Genomic DNA, 17,112 nt, shown 5'->3' on the forward strand with positions numbered 1-17,112 from the left:
TATGTTTCATGTTGTGTCAAATTGCTATTTAAAGCCAGTCACGGTGACTTTCAGTACCGTCACTAAGGAGCAGAGCCACTTAAGGGGTTACGAATAGCAACTGACATCCAGTGTATTGAATTGAAGAGAGTTTCAGCACGTCTCCCCATTTCCTTGCAATGCTCCCCATCAGCCCTCGCTGTGCGCATTGCCGCACCCAAGCTCTGCGACACGCGATCTGGAGCTACATGGAAGTAAGACGTGTAATTTTTTTTTCCTCTCTAAATTGTTTTCCTGATCACACATGGACAGGCGCAGAGAGTCCGAATTAAAGTTCATCATGTTTTGTTGCATGTTTTGTTGCATCTGGGCATCTTCAAAACATGAAAAAATGGACGCCCGATTCTCGACCGTAGCTTGGCCACCAGATAACCAGCCATATACCAGCGTAATCTGGCGGCCAAGCTTCATGTTTTTCAGACAGCCAGATGCCCTCCTAGGTAAAAGCCTGGTTTCCGGGTTACCTCTACTACTACTACATTTCAAATAACCAGTCAAAAAAAAGATAAATGATCTGCCAGGGGCACCCACCTGCAGAAGGTGATGTCTTGCTCAGAGTTGTGAGGTGATGTGCCCGGTTTAAAGTTGGACACGTTGAAGTAGGAGAGTGTGTGGTCGATGAAGCCGTGCATGGTCCCGGTCTGGCTGTACATGTACTGGTAGACCAACCGAGGGATGAAGTCAGATGTGAAGGATATCACAAAGGCCTGCAGAGGAATAAAACTTTGATCATTGTTTAAATTCAACACCATGTGACCCGAACAAGAACAAGATGCTTGTTTGTCTGAACCCACCACAATATAGTGAAAATAATCTCAGCGGGGATAAGAAATTTGATGCACTCAAATTGCTTTTCCAGAGTTGATCAACATGCACACAAGAATAACTGACACACCTGTCTCGCATTAATGGTTAGTATTTTTGCTAGAAACGTTGCGCTAGCTTGTTTGTGTGATCCAAACAGACGTGAGAAAGGAGATAAAGTTTAGCAGAAGCCTGTTCACAAAACATTCCTAATCCCAGATTATTCGCTGGTTACTCTACCTTGTAAATACTGGCTCTGTCATACTTCAAATGACTCCCAGCACATTTTATAGTGGAAAATGTTGGCAAAATCTAAATCCATTGTGGGAGGAATAAAGGCATCTAATCTCATCTAATATTGTTCCATTTCTATCCAACGTCATAGACAAAGTGTTTCATAAAAAAAGTGCAGGGCCATGTAACAGAAAGTCATCACATCACAGATTAAGAATTGTCGAAAATTGGCCAAATATTCACTTACATTTATGATAACCGAGAACTTTCCCATTCCACTGAGGATGTTGTACCATATACCTGTTAATGAAAGAAGAAATGAATAACCCAATGAAACAGCATTTTAATCACCACACTGAAGCACCCACCAATGTCTTTAGCTCGTATTGCCACCGGCCTGCGGAGCTCCGTGACAAACTTCTTGGCATCGAGTCGGATTTCAATGACATTGTTGAGCAGAGCAAAGAGAGGGGCCAGAGGAAAGGACGCCACGAAGAGGGAAACAAAACCAAACTGGATAACTGTGAAGCACAGGTAGAGTAGAGGTAATATTAGTGCGCTTGACAGAAAGAACAGTGACCGTCATACAGGTAGTCATTCAATAGAAAATATACAAACAAATAGGCTAAAATACATTACAAAGCAACAGTCAAAACAAAACTGATGAGGAGTCCTGATCAGTCGATCTACGTTCCATCTCTCACAGCCAGTTTGAGATTTCTCTGCAGGGTGTCTGAACTTTCCTTGAGGCACAAAGTAGCCGCTCCTTGACCACTGAGCATTTGAGATACAGACAGAATGCGTCCTGGACACGACCTTGGTAGTCAGGTGGCCAATGTAGTGAAGAGGTTGAAGAAACTATAAGAAAAATATAACAATGTAGTTGCTACAGAAGAAGTAATGATGGTGCTGGCAGTCGAGGTTGGAATAACACTGGCGATCGTGACTAAAGGAGACGTGAGAGTCACAATAGAAGTATTAAAAATAAGAGCACCAGCGATAAGGATGCAAGGATTGCTTTATTTGTCAAAATAGAAAATAGGAATGTGGGCAAATACAGAAATAAAACAGGAAGACATTGCACCGTTTTTCTTTAAATATATAAATAAATACAACAGAAGACTAGTGGCTGAACAAATCTGTCCCACTTCATCCTCATTGAAAAGACAGATTGTAAAGACGTAGAATTTTTGGACTATCTGCTCAACTAGCCCAAGTAGTGGGAATAGTAATTCATCAATAAACTCCATTATGAAATGCTAATGCTAAAACACAGCTAATATTCCAAACCCATCTGACAGAATTGTGGTCACAACAGAGGGCGGAGAGCTATCTGAGAGTGAGGGACCTGACTTGTCCGATAGCGGATGGGTTGGAGCGTGAACTCGGCCACACAAATATAGCCGCTAATGCAGCTCCAGACATGAACGCTATAAATCTTTTACTGTTCCAAAACCAGCCGAGGAGGACACATTGATGTGAGTGTGTGTCTGACATGTACTGTATGACTTCCCTGCCTCTTCCCTTGAGCCTTTATTTCCAACAGACATAGTAAGAAGTAATGGCTGAGACGGTCAAAACAGTAATAGTGGTAGTTGTGCTTACTTGTAATCGCAGTGGAAGATGTACACATCCTAGTGATTTATTTTGATGTTAGAAGTATAGAAAGTACATTTCTAACATCACATCCTAACAAAGTTTTTCTGCATGATTACAAAACAAATGCCCTTCTCTGACAGGTCCTAACTGTATTACATGTTAACACAATGATGCTAAGCCACATTACACAAACAGTGTTCAATATCTAGTTAGAAATGTCAGTTCCTTGCCCTGATAATCTCAGAGTGGACTTGTTTTTACAAGGTTGTAACTGAGCAAGCGGCCTCGATGAGCTAATGCATGACACCTGACTTTTGTGCTTTATGAGATTTGCGTTGATACTGTCAATGAGGAACACTTGTTTTCAGCCAAAACTGTACTCACGTCGGGAAAGAACCACATTGGAATAGATTGGATTAAAAAGACTGTAAAACCTGTCAGCCATTTTAGGTTTTACATGAGCTCAGATTCAGTCACTGATCCAGGTACTTAAGCAGTAAAGGAAAACGTCAGACTCTTTCTTGACCTCCATAAGGTGATGTGTTTTTCATAATCAAATGTAAACTTTTGCCAAGAAACCAGTGAAGCTTGTGTAAGCACATGTCATGTAGGATACAAATCAAAAACAAACTTGTGGAACCTGTGGGCTGAGACAAATCAAACATATAGTTTCAAAGCCCAGGCAGGAACAGGACATACTGTGATGATTAAAGTGGAAAGCCGTAAAAAACGCGGCTGATGTTGGAGGTAGTTTGTTTAACCGGACCTTTAAACCTACACACAGCCCGGACTGATTATGTGTGAAAGTGGAAGACCAGGAGAGAGGTTACCAAGACTGTGCAGAGCATACACTCACTCATGTGAGCCTTTATCCCCTACAGAGGACCAGCACAACACATTACCAAGCTGGTAACCATCATGCTAACAGCCATGCATAACTCTTAAGGTCTTTAGTGCGCAACGGAAATTTGTTTTGACTCCTGTCTGCTTCATCAACACTGGGAGAAGGACGAACCATCAGCCTGCCAAAACCAGACTAATACAGTCCATAGACAAGTTCACATCAACATAAAATTTTAATTGTAATTTCAGTGTTATAACTACTGCAGACATGGGGTTATTTTATTTCATTTTATTTTATTTTCCTTCTTTTGTAGACAGCACTTTATTCTTATTCTTATTCTTATTCTTATTCTTATTCTTATTCTTATTCTTATTCTTATTCTTATTCTTATTCTTATTCTTATTCTTATTCTTATCCTTATCCTTATCCTTATCCTTAGTTGGTGGGCTCCTCACTGACCTTGGCAATAAAGCTGATTCTGATTTAAAGCCGCTTAAACAAAGTTGTTAATAAACAACAAAACTCTCTCACTCGAATGTCAATCACAGAGGTCTGCGAGAGTGTCGTCCACAGCAGCCACAATGCAGTAATGATGTTCCCTAAAGCTACAGCCAAGAGCTGCCCAACTGCACCCCTTTGCATGAGTGTCCCTAAACATCTGAAATGAGCCTCATAAGAGACCAAGCCTTTTAAGATCACAACACTTTTTAATGGACCTGCGGGGGGAATCAAGATGGCGGACAGCCAGTTGTTGAAGTTAACATTAGCAGCACCCTGAGAAGGGTTAGGAACAGACCTAAACATGCTTCAGGACGAGACACTCAGCAAGCCGGTAGAGGAACCTGAAGCCAAACTTCAGTGACCTTTTGAAAGTTTACAGACAGATGTGCTAACTGTAGATGAAGTACTGAAGATGGACCTCGGATAAGCCCTGCAGCCCACCGGGTCAAATCCTCAGATGAACATACCAGCTGCTGGTGAACCTCACTGTTTACGAGATGTGTCAAAACATTTCAGGATCAATTGGCCTTCTTTTCTGATAAGTGACCCCCAACCATGACCATCAGTTGAGCAGATGAAACTGAAGGGCTCTCTAAATGGTAGTTATAGCACACAACTCACTCATTTCCATGTACTCTGGAGTGAGGCCTTCAAAAGGAGCCAGAGGATAGTCCAAGTTCCACTGCTTCGGGGGTCTTTCGTCCTCCTTCTCCTCCACCGCTCGACCTTTATCTTTCAAAGCACGAACCAGCTTCTTGAGTTTCCTGTCAGGGTGAAGGAAGACGAGCGGAATATGAGCATCTGTGTTGTGTAGGACTCCTTCTGAACTGCAACAGTGTGGTCATTTTGTTGAAGATGAGGACGATCAAGCCGCTGATAAGCAAAAGATAGGAACGCAGGCCCGACAGGGAGCCAAAATGACTTCCAGATTTAGCAGGTCAGGGGCTGAAAGCAAGTGTTAGACTGTAGGTGCTTGTGTGACAGTTGTAATAAACACAGCTGACCTGTGACCTGCTGGATTTGCATGTAAAAGCACACCGCTCACACAAAATGACGCATCCATGTGCTGACATGAGAGGAATGTTGTCCCAGGCCGGAATCCTGAACCGCACAGCACATCTTCACACAGCAGAGGAGTTTCTGAGTTCATAACCCGCTCTTGTAGAATAGAGCCGTGTTTGTTCAAAGATCATAGGATTTGGCCCAAAATATGAAGACATCAGATGGTTTGGTCGCACAAATCGCCGTAGATAATGTCATAAACACACTGGACTTACGGAATTCCGATCTCAAAAATGTTGTTCTGGATCAGCTGCTTCCCGAGCATGATGATGCTGAGCTGAATGCACAACTCGATGAGGCAGCCGCCCGGAGCACACTGAGGAGGACACGCAGACATTTTGTATTTCTATCATTACACCATGTTTAAATTCAATGTTCAACATGCTGTTCAACCAGAACTGTTTGGAAGGTGATCAAAGGATTAAAGGAAAGTGGCACTGGAGTCGTTCATAGTCGTGCTGGTTCAAGTAGGAAGTAGTGAACGCACACAGTGGTTCCCACTTTGATCCATGTGAGCCGTCATGGGTGTTGAACATGGCAAACACAAAGAATCCAAGGCCGCCGATTCACATTACCAACGCAGCCATGTGAATATTAATGATTTGATATCAATTTTGAGCAAACAGAATCATTTTTCAACCAACAAAATTCTAAAATCTTTAAACAGGAATGCATACTCACCTCCTCCATACGAAAGTCGTTAAAGACATAAACATAGTTTCCTGGTCGGCCTGCGAACCTGGAAAAAAAATGACGTTTACATGTGTGCAAGGCGTTTTTGATACACACACGTGTGTAGTGCAGCAAAGAGCAGCACCACTGAGGGGAATTGTTTGATTGTTTTAACTAATAACATTTTGCAAGCGTCCAAGCTGGTGTGAAAACTTAGAGAACCTGAAAGAATTTATCAGTCACACAGGTTTATTTTTGGCCAATTGGGGAAGAAAACCCAAATATTTTCATTGATGGTTAAAAAAACACTAGTTTTTGAGAAAATAAACTTGCATCAATCAATAACTTTGTAGCGGAATTAAGATTCAGATATATATATATATATATATATATATATATATATATATATATATATACACTAAGTGAATGAGTGAGACGTACCGTCCCTTGAAGAACGCCACGTAGAAGATCGGTGCGTACGCATTCATGAACTTCAGCAAGAAAGCCTTCAGGATGAGTCGCTCCTCAAAATTTGTTTCAGTTTTAGGGATTTCTGAAAAAAGAATACATTAAGCTGTCAGTCCTTCAATGCCAACTTGTGTCACTTGGAAGACAAATTCCTAGCCAGACCAGATATCTATGGACAAGGCACCTGCACAATTATATTAACTGTCAGGCCTTTGAAATATTTGTTTTTTCACTTGTAATTTTATTGTTTTATTTATATTTCTTTTTTATTCTACTTCATTTATTGCCTTCAAATTTCTGGCTAAAAAAAAAAAAAAAAAATTCCAGTCATCTTTGCCAGTAGGTGGCGGTATTTCACCAAACATGCGCACCTGTGCACTAATTACAAAATATCCAAATAATCATTATAACATTTATCTGGTAATTCATAATAACATAAGCATGATAAATGAAGATTAAAAAAATATTTAATTTGTTTAAAAATAGCTTAACATTTCCCAAGGGTGCTGTTTGTTGAGGGTCACAGCACCATGTTGTGTTGGTTTGACGGTCTGTTTGTGCAGAAATGGCAGTCATTTGAACCATTTGTGCTCAGTTGGCGAGTGATGTCAAACACCAGGACCTGTGTTTGTTGTCGTGTTTAAATCACAAGCTGGCACTGCGCAGCTGTGTCTCCAGAATCGTGAATGCATCAGTAGGAGTTGAATAACAAACAGGGAACCAGAACACTCCGGTGGAAGTAGGTTCAGCAACATCCTGGACGTCCTGCACACTCGCACAGTTTCCATGTTTCGGAGGTTTGAATGCCAAAGAAGCCTAAAAACCTCCAGAGATGACTGATGGAACCACTGAAGCATGAAAGCATTAAAGTTTCAACACCAAACTGCCTGACATGATGAAGAGGAAGAGCATTCTCCCCTCATAACAAACTTAACTACTTTACCTTCAGTCAACACCAATTTTCCCTAAGAATTCAGGCGAGCTAAGATTCAGATTCAAGTTCAGCAACTTCGGTGATTTTTCATCCCGAGGAACCTGGCGACGCCCTGTGATTGGTTTGTCTCATCCCACTATAAAGTCATCTTTGTGTTTTGATGAAGTGGCGCTCACCCAGCTCAGTGAGCCAGACAGCCACTGCTCCGTAGATCTCGTCAAGAATGAGGATCACCACCAGGTTGATGATGACGGCAGTAGCCGTGACCGTCACCCGCACATTGGACTTGGTCTCTGGATCAGGGCTCATGGCCATCAGGGCCGACACGGTGATTCGGTAGATGATGATGCCGAACACCGCAGAGAACGTCAGTCCAAACTGGGGGCAACAAGAGACGCTTCAGGACGGTTGAACAAGTGTTGTGGATCGTAGGTTTAGAAAGAGCAAGGTGTCACCATGAAGAGGATGGAGGAGACGTTGATGAAGTATCCGGGGAGGCGATCTCTGCAGGTCAGCTTGTCGGCTCTAGGCTGCAGACAAACCGAACGAACTATGAGTCGGCATGGCTGCTAAAAACACGTTATTTTTATTATATTTCACTCAACAAAAATACATGAGGATCCCAGGTTCATAATCATAGTCAAGGTCACCATCTTAAAATATTGCTGAGTTGATAAATACTATTTTATAGTATCTGTATTCCAATGCTTATTATTAATAACACATGACATGTGGAATTCCTCAGACACGACTGGCACATGCTGGGATTCAGACACAGTCACATGACCAACATCCATCAAAGACTTGGGCGAGAACTCAGGAAATCGTTTGCAAAGCCATAACAGTAACTTAAATCCAACTTTACAATCTCAAGAAAAAAAGGTGAAGGTCCTGAGAAACCAAACTGTCTCCTTTCTGCTGCTGTTCTCATGAATCTCTTGCTGACGACAGGCTGAAGTTAAATTTAAGGAGGTGTCATCAACCCGTCAAAGGATCTCGACAGTGATGTATCACTACGAGGAGGCCAGTATCCCAGCCACACAGGGCGGCCGGCAAACCCTGGACAAGAGGGCACCGCGATCACCATCTGCAGGCAAACCGACGACCTTTCACTTAGATTGACCAGCAGCGCCATCTAGTGGACAATCTTCAAATCGTCTGTTCTGACTTCTTGTTCATATGATACTGAATTTACTGTAGGGAAAAAGGGGTGTCAGGGTCGGGGTCGGGGTGGGGGCTGAGAGAAAAACCCGCCATTTATCAATCTTATATTAGACACTTCTGCCACACGTGAAGAACTTTATGAACATGAATCAGGAATCAAAACAACTCAACATGAAAGGTGAAAGAGTTACACTTGTTTCTTATTCATTTTCAAATCATTTTCTAATGTCAAGCACATTCATATAGTTATTAAAGTGACTCGCCAACAAACACCAATCCCATTCAATTCATCATATATTCGCAATATGAAACGTTTAGTGTCATTAAAAACGTCTAAATCACAGTCAACTCTAAAAGCAGTTTTTGGATTTTGAAGCATAAAGAGATGGAGGACAGAAGTGAAGAAATTATAAAACAAGAAAGTCATGAGACGACAGACCAGAGGGATCGAACTGGAGGACAAATTCACCTTGGGTTGTGTGTGTGTGTGTGTGTGTGCTGATAGCCGATCAGGACAACTATCTAGGAAACGGGGTCGCCTGTTATATTTGGCATGAAGCCTCCACTGAGGGACGATCAACAATCTACATACCCAGTATCAGCCTCAATCTTCACTTCCCTGTCACGCTCCATTTCTTCCTCCTGTCTGTTTCTCATCGGTAATTGTGTTTTCCTAGAAACTCTTATCAAACCGGGCGTCCTTGTTCAAAGGTCATGTGACCCACTGGCTTTGTTTTGGAGGTCTTGATATGCTTTTAGTTTTTTTCTCCTCAATGTTTCAGATGAAGGCAACCCAATAGACAAGTACTGACCCACTCTAATCTCAGTATAAGACATAATAAGTATATACTTTTAAATATGATTGGCATTGTTTACTGATGTTACATATGTTAATAAACAAACAAAAACATTCCTTTAATTTTTGCATTTATAACCCATTGTTTTGACTATCTCAACTGTAATGGTGAACTGCAGGTCAAGACAAAAAGGCCAAAACAAAGTGCCAAAATGTTAATGGCACCTATTTGGCCTTTAAAGCGCTCACTCAGGCGTCAATATCTCCGGTGTTCAACTCAAAGACTCAACTGCGTGGGATATACACCAGAATACCTCACTGGGAGGAGGCGGCAACCTGACCAGCCGCCCAAGCTACTGGCTTCCCCTGAAACACAGTGTTCCAGATGGCCGCGTCTGTCGCCCTAGCTCAGGAGAACTATTGACGTCATTTATTTCACAATTCCATGATGTTTAAACACTTCATTTTTTAAAAATAACACAGTTGACTAACTAACCTGCAGACGTTTCCTTTATTTGTTTTCCTCTATTCCGCAGAATTAATGATCAGTTAAAGCTATTTGTAAAACTTTTACAAAATTATTATAAGCATGAATTTAAAGGAAAAAAAACAGTAAGTAAACCAGAGTTGCATACTCATTCAGTATCACATGTGTTTCTGGTGTATTATTGTTCTGGTCATTCCCTTCTAACTATGAGGTCTTTTCTAAACTTGGTTAGCTACAGTGAGAAGCTGGTGTGTGGATGAAAGGTCACCTGTATGCGAACCACGATGGTTACAGTTTACTATGAGAATTTCACACTTGTAATTTCTTTGGAATATTTCAGAAATCTCGATATTTTTTCATTTCATCTGATGTAGTGCAAATCCTTCATTTTAATACGTGCATGACAGATCACATCATATTTTTGAAGCCTGTTTATATCTGAGAGTGATGTGCATGTCAATCAAACGGGGTGAGCTTTTAAGATGACTGACTGTAAAATGTTGAGAAAATGAAACATCGGTGGACAATTTCACTGTAAATAAATCTGTTATTATGGTGTTGTTTACAATTAATCTGTAACCATTCCCAGGTACAATATTGTCAAGCTTAGCAAGATGCTAGTCAATACTTTACAATGATTCATTACAGGCAATTATACTGAGTACTTTATTTATGGTAATATATGTTCCTTAATCTGAAGTGTAACTGTGAATTCTTCAGATGCCATAATCCTTTTTATTTATGCTACATTTATGCACGTCACGGAGCCCCAAAGCCCCTAAGACAAACTATCAGATCACACACACACACACACACACGCGCGCACACACACACACTCACACACGCACACACACGCACACACACACACACATATTTGTCTTCTTATCTTAGTGAGGACTGTTATTGGCATACATTATCATAATGTTTTCCTCAGCCTCTCAGCCTAAACCTTACCATCTAAAAGAAATGACTAAACTTAACCTTTAGGCTTAACCAAACTAAAACCCAAGTATAATAACCAAGCTATTTTGTCGTTTTAACCCTAAAAATGAAGCTTGACAAAGTGAGGACCGGCCAAACTGTCCTCACTTTGTGATTAAAAGCCCATACAGGTTGTCACAGCGATAGAAGTACAAGAACACACACACACGCTGGTTCGTCACACCATCTTTGTGGGGACCACTCAGCGCCATAAAGCTTCCCCCAGAGCTTCTCTCACCCTGAACCTAACCATCCAAAGCACATGGCTAACCTGAACCAGGACTCTGAACCAAACTGAAACCTAATTATAATGACCCAGTTATTTTGAAGTCTTCATCCTCAAATCGAGGCTTAACCTCGTGGGGTCCGACACAAGGGGGTGTTTTCCCCCAAACTGGATCTCACTAGGATAGATATACACACAGATGTTATGTTTTTATGTTTTGTGGGGACCTTCTCCAGCCGCTCATCTAAACCCAACCTGTCTCGAACCCCCTCCGTCTGGTCATATTGTTTTGGACAGCTTCCTGCTCCCGCCCTTCTCTCCTCCCCTCTTCCAGGATTGGGGGTCTTCTTCCCGCCATACAGGTGTCACAGACACACCTGAGCTTGATCATGTGATCACCCCTTGAGCGCCGGCCAGAGGACAACCGGCGTCAGTTTGTTGCTTGTGCTCACCCTGGTATGAGCCTCTGTGCCCGTACTCATGTCGTGGATGATTTCTCTCCTGACCGTGGACATTTTGACATGCGCTTTGAGTTTGTGAGTTCTTTCTGATATATCTCATTTGTTTTTACAGCGTGTCTGTGCCTGTTCTCCGTCGTTCTTCTCCCCCAATCCTGTGGACTTAGAAACAGCACAAGCTCCCCATAAGGAGGCGTGTTTCCTAGAACTGGTCCCCACGAGTATATCAACACAAACACACACAGATGGCACAGGCACAACTGCACAAGATTTTTCAGTTTTTACAAGCATAGTGACATCTAATGTAATATTTGAATATAAAACTTTATTTTATAAATCATTGTCTTGAACATGGATGGTCGTGTTTTCAATTTCATACTTGCGAAAATGAAACAATTGCAGTGAAAGAGTGAGCATGTGTTCTGCTGTCGCCATAGTGACGGTCACTAATCTTACCCCTGGCTTCCGGCCCAGCATGCATTGCTCCCACTCAGCTGCCCTCCCTCAGTCTCCATCACACCATCACTCCAAGTGATTGTTTCTTCATCCTATAATTTGTCTCCTCTGCTTTTCGGCTCTCTTTGGATGTTTATAATGAAAAGTCCATTTTCATGCAGCTAGACAAGAGGGGAAGTGAATATGTGTACTTGAATGTGAACTACCTTGACATGAATTTTGTACTGCATTATTATGTAATATTCTTCAGTTTGTCATTTAATAACACTTATTACACATTCTATGGAAACATTTAACTGGGTTTTCTTATTTTCTTTCATCATTATTAAACGTACACATTACATGCCAATTTGAACTTAATTCAATATTTAAAAAAAAATAATGATATATAATAATGGTAACCAGTAAATATGCAGTTTAAAATGAAGCCACTATCATTAGATAATATAGCAGAGAATACAATTACATGCACTGTTATCGGGATAAACACTTTTCGCAATATTTATTTGAACTAGAATAAAAATAAAAATCCACAAAAATGTGTTGAATAAATGTTCACAATATACTTTTGTGTAATGTGAACATTAAGAACAGTGTTTCCTCTGCGTATTAAACATGAACAAACAGCGGAAGAAGTCAGGCAATATTGACTGTTTTTCCATGAATTATACTCACATGGTCAACGTATGCTAATACACAAACATGATACCTGTGAAGTGTAGCAGCCAGAGAGCGGGACAGGAAGAGAAGGACAGAGCAGCAGCCTGCAGTGGGCAGAGGAAGAGGCAGGGACGGAGACACAAGGAGGGAAGGGAAGTGGGAATGGAAATGTTGGGAGAGAAACAAGGAAGAGCCGGGGAGAGGTAAGGAAGGGGGGTTACCGGAGTTCCTGCAGACATGGCTGACAGTAGTTTTTGTCTCCATCTGTCCTTCCCTGTCGCTGCCCCGTCCTCCCGCTTCACTGTCTGCAACACACACACACACGTGAACGCCACAAAACATGTAAACTATGAAGTGTCTTAGTCTGAATTGTACAGCGAGACAATGATGGCACTGCAGGTTTTGTGTTTCAATGATCTCTAGTGGGTTAACATGAGTTCAGAAATATTTTCCTGTCACAGGCTGCTCACCTGTCTGGTGCATATTCTATTTATATACTCCTTTTAACACGTCAGTCAACTTCAATGGTTGTCATTTCTAAGAGTCTTCCTCCAACAAGCTCCCTACACAGACTGAGTCCGCTCCTCTTTAAAAATGTGGCCATGAGAGAGCGGCTGTGTTCCTCTGTCAGCAATAGAGCTCAACCCTATAAACACAGAGCTGGGGACGCTAGTATTATCCACCCTTTAATGTTGACGCCAGCACAGTTTTCAGCGTCACAGCCTCACAGGAGCAGACACTCATGGTGCATTCAACACAGTCACAACAGCAGCAACAGCTTCTTTGTTGGAAATGTTCCGTTAACTGATAGTTATTAGGGAGTGGATCGGTGCATAAGAGCAATCGCACAATCAAACAACCTCAACAGAGGACTTCTTGTCCCATTCAACAAGCAGAACCAAACTCCACAGAGCCTGCTGAAGTATGGAAGTTTTCTAATAAAAAAAGAGTGACTTATTTAAAGGGTATCACAAAAAATGACTAAAAATGTGTTGACCTCAATAAATGTAAGAAGATTTGTATTAAATTTTAAGTTGTTAACATTAGTTGTTTACAAGCCAAAACACAACGGAATTTGGAGAAAAATATGATGTAATGGATCTATACTCATTGACAGTGACAGTAACTCACTTATTTTGCTTATCTTGCATTCTTTCATTCGATTGCCATGAATCACAAAAGGAGCCTGAGAAATAACTAATATTAGCTGGAAGACTCAGGTGGTTCCTCGTCAAACAGAATGGGTCCTGGAGGGAAATCCTGAAGAACCATCTAGCTATGATCCTGCTGGTCATAAATCATTACTCAGGAACACAAATGATTAAATTAAAATGGAAATGCTGCTCCCCCCAATCACAGAAGGCGTGACACACGGTAAGAACACAGGTTATATTATGGAAATACATTCCTGCCTCAGTCTGGATGTGTCAAGAGTGTATTTGGGCCAACAGGACTCAGTGTGACTGACCCAATTTACAGAAGGAATCTAGATCACTCAGTCATTAAATTATCACACTGAAGTCGACCTGGCAATTTGTCATTCTGATTCTGAGAAAACACACACACTTATCACAAAAAAACTCAGGTCACACAAAAGAAGGGAAAAAGAAGAAACAAGATGCTTGGACTGCAGGAAATAGAAGGGCACATTAGTATATATAATTGCATAGAATAGAATAATCGGTAACAGTTTAGATCGGGGATATATATTAGCTATTAAGTTATTACTTGCTTATTTATGGTCGGTCAATTATGAGAAATTACGATGAATACAAATAACTTTGCAGGAGGAGCTTTATCGTGTTTTGTAAAATAAATTGCCGTTGAAAATGTGACTTGGGGTCCAGTGCAACTTATTTTCTACCTTCTTAATAATGCGTTTTTTGACTGGAAAAACAGTATATGTCAGCCAAAGTAGTTTTGTCGTCAATACAGGGTTGATGCGTTATTATTATTTTTTTTTGATAATTTTTTTTTTTTTTTTGGATGAAGCTTCAGGCTAGGGTTTCACCGTAGCAAATAGTTAAAAGCCAGCTTTATCTAGGAAAAAAAAAATGCTAACTTCAAAGGTTTAAGTGATGAGGTAGTTAAGGAGAAGGAAAACAAAAGTAGTACAACAGCAAAATATGGTGATGTGAAATGTCTTTACATTTTATGGCAGATACTGGTTCTAAAACATTGTCAGACCCTTAAAATGTGCTATATATTTGCAAAGTGGCTAACCATTAGTATTAGCTTCACTGACTAGATTTTATATTTTTGTTTCATAGATTTCAGAAGAAAGTTCTTGGTGGAGATGGGTGTCAATTCAGAAATTATTGGCAGCATTTTGAAATACAAAGCTAAGTGACTCACATTCACACTATATGTTTTGGGGAGAAAAGGCCAACAAGGTAGGAGGAAAAACAACACCATACGCTTGGCAAGCTGCTCACTGAACAGCTTTACAAATCCAAGATCTTGGTGAATTTCGGGGTAGAAAAGTGTGAGACTCCCACCTCGCTCTTTTTTGTCTTGCGTCGCTGTTTCCTCTGTGTTTTCTGAAGGAGGATGGTTTCATATCTGGGCCTGGGATGTTCCTAGGGAACAGAGATGAAGAATTCACTTTGGTCTAGTGTGTTTATGGTTTGTCTTCACACAGTCACATGAAAGTAATTCAGATCAAACCATCATGCGCATACAGTATTCCTCCTTTACATTTGGTTACCTTTAGGCTATAATGTGAAACAGTAAGCACATAAGCTGGCAAAGCTGACTACATTTGCATATTTAGTCTAAACCCTGTATCCAGAGGACTATCTTGGTCTGTGAGGAAAAATGTAGTTAAATCTTCTGAACAACAATTGGAAGATATATGATACTGCGTTCAGGCCAAGTGGCAAAGTAAGTAACTGTGATGACGTGACTATGAACAATATTCTCACCTCGTCCTCCTCGATTCCTGTTAAATCCCAACTGAAGCTCAAACTGATCTGGCGTCGCTTCCAGTGCTCCAGGAACAAAACCGCTGCCATGGAAACACAGTATTGTTATTTGTTGTTCCATATATAATTTGAGGAAAATAAGACATGAAGCGCCCTGTTTTTTCAAGAGGTTCACATCCACCTTCACGATCACAAGAAAGATTTCTTCTTTAATTTGGAATAAATAGTGAATTGAGCTGCTGTCTTTCAACCGTGAGATTATTTTCAGAGACTATCACGACAATAACAATATCCACCGTCAGAGGATAGTGGCTTGAAGACAGCTCTGCTGTGTGAGTAGTGGCAAAATGAGTGGCAAATGAGTGATGTTGATTCATGTGGTGGAGGTAGATATATCTTGATATCCATGTGATATTAGTGAGGGTTTAGTGAAAGGGGCATGACATTTGTGAGGGACTGGTCTTCACTCAACTTTGAAATACGAGCACAAAAGTTGTACTTGTCCTTCAGCTTTACATGCAGGGCGAGCGGGGAAAACTGGTTGTTGATATCACTCACTCAGATGTTCATATCTCATTATAGGTACATTAACATGCAGCACCTGGTGCATCTTCAGTTTTCCATCCAGGCTGCCGGCCGAGCTGTAAGTTGAAGGGAGTCAAACTGCGCATTAACCACTGTTTCAGTGGCTTTATTTCTGTTTTATGATTATGTCTTGTTCAGGAAATACAAGGGGAATAATGCCTCTATTGTAGTTATCCATCTTATTCTACTCAGCACTATGCTTATGCAGATGTGCCCTCCCTGCTCAACCCTACAGTACAGACATGCACACACGCAGTTTGCACCTCACCCCACAGTGACATGAAGATGGCGAAGAAGACGGTGGCAGGGTTGTCGAAGAGGTGTGAGGCTTTGGCCGTGCCACAGGCGGTGCTGAGCTGCCAGAAGTCGCAGGCTCCGTCACACAGAGGACACATGGTGAAGTTGAGACGCTCGTCACACATCTCCAGACTGCAGGGGAGAGATCCGGGGAATCGTGGTGACAGCATCATTGACAACCATCTGATGAAGAAATGCGACTCGCACTGGTGATGATTAAATCAGATCAGTCCATGCTGTCGAGTCTAACCTCTGGATTCTTGGGTCGGTGACAGCCATTCCCCAGCTAGATAGGTGTCACACAAGCACTGGAGACCACAGCCACATGACCACATAAACTGAATGTTTGCATCTGTGGCTTTGTTCAAGAGGTGAGGGTTGGAAGCAAACAGATTTGAGAGTGTATTATTGAACCTTCTGGCTCAGCTCTTTGGGGACCGTAACAGTAAAGCAGCACACTTGTGAATGCAAACTGTGGATACAGCTCCATGAAAGCCAAAAAGGCACAGTCCTCGTTCACATATATGTTGAACAAGCGCTGACATATCAGACCATTCAGATGGTAAACATTTTTCCTATTTGGGAATCCATAGCATGTATATTAAAATCTAATTCAAAATTTGTCCCTGTGGGCTGAATGATCCCTATTTCGCTTGATGACATACTAACACACACACACAGAGCTGTACCTTCTGTGTTCTTCCCACGCAAGCCGCACTAAAGCCAGATCCAGCAGGTAGCGTGGCATTCCCAGTCTAGTGTGAGTGTAGGCGCTACGTATTATTATTCAGAGATTCCCCTCCTTTTTTACTGTTTCACAAAGTGGCCTCATCATGAAACAACATGGGTGGACAGAGTGCAGCCTGGGTGGAAACACCGGCAGGACGTGTGTAAGTGGAGTGGAAACCTCTGGTCTGAGTA

At 41.5% G+C, this 17,112-nt stretch overlaps 1 protein-coding gene across 2 annotated transcripts in view; it reads right to left on the bottom strand.

Moving 5' to 3' along the window:
- The window catches only part of ano2b (anoctamin 2b), a 57,685-nt gene that overhangs the window by 15,283 nt on the left and 25,290 nt on the right, over nt 1–17,112 (bottom strand). Inside the window, exons 13-25 of one of the 2 annotated variants that reach the window (XM_053862195.1) lie at nt 16,163–16,323; nt 15,310–15,392; nt 14,884–14,964; nt 12,607–12,690; nt 7,613–7,687; nt 7,334–7,535; nt 6,197–6,308; nt 5,765–5,822; nt 5,299–5,399; nt 4,643–4,785; nt 1,446–1,598; nt 1,325–1,377; nt 571–746 (exon numbers count right to left, since the gene is read on the bottom strand). In XM_053862195.1, the coding sequence (XP_053718170.1) occupies nt 571–746; nt 1,325–1,377; nt 1,446–1,598; nt 4,643–4,785; nt 5,299–5,399; nt 5,765–5,822; nt 6,197–6,308; nt 7,334–7,535; nt 7,613–7,687; nt 12,607–12,690; nt 14,884–14,964; nt 15,310–15,392; nt 16,163–16,323 (1,482 nt within the window). The remainder of the gene's footprint in view (nt 1–570; nt 747–1,324; nt 1,378–1,445; nt 1,599–4,642; nt 4,786–5,298; nt 5,400–5,764; nt 5,823–6,196; nt 6,309–7,333; nt 7,536–7,612; nt 7,688–12,606; nt 12,691–14,883; nt 14,965–15,309; nt 15,393–16,162; nt 16,324–17,112) is intronic. The other variant, XM_053862196.1, reaches the window with a different exon arrangement.

The sequence above is a fragment of the Synchiropus splendidus genome, chromosome 4 (genome assembly GCF_027744825.2).
Source record: "Synchiropus splendidus isolate RoL2022-P1 chromosome 4, RoL_Sspl_1.0, whole genome shotgun sequence".
Taxonomy (NCBI): Eukaryota; Metazoa; Chordata; class Actinopteri; order Syngnathiformes; family Callionymidae; genus Synchiropus; species Synchiropus splendidus.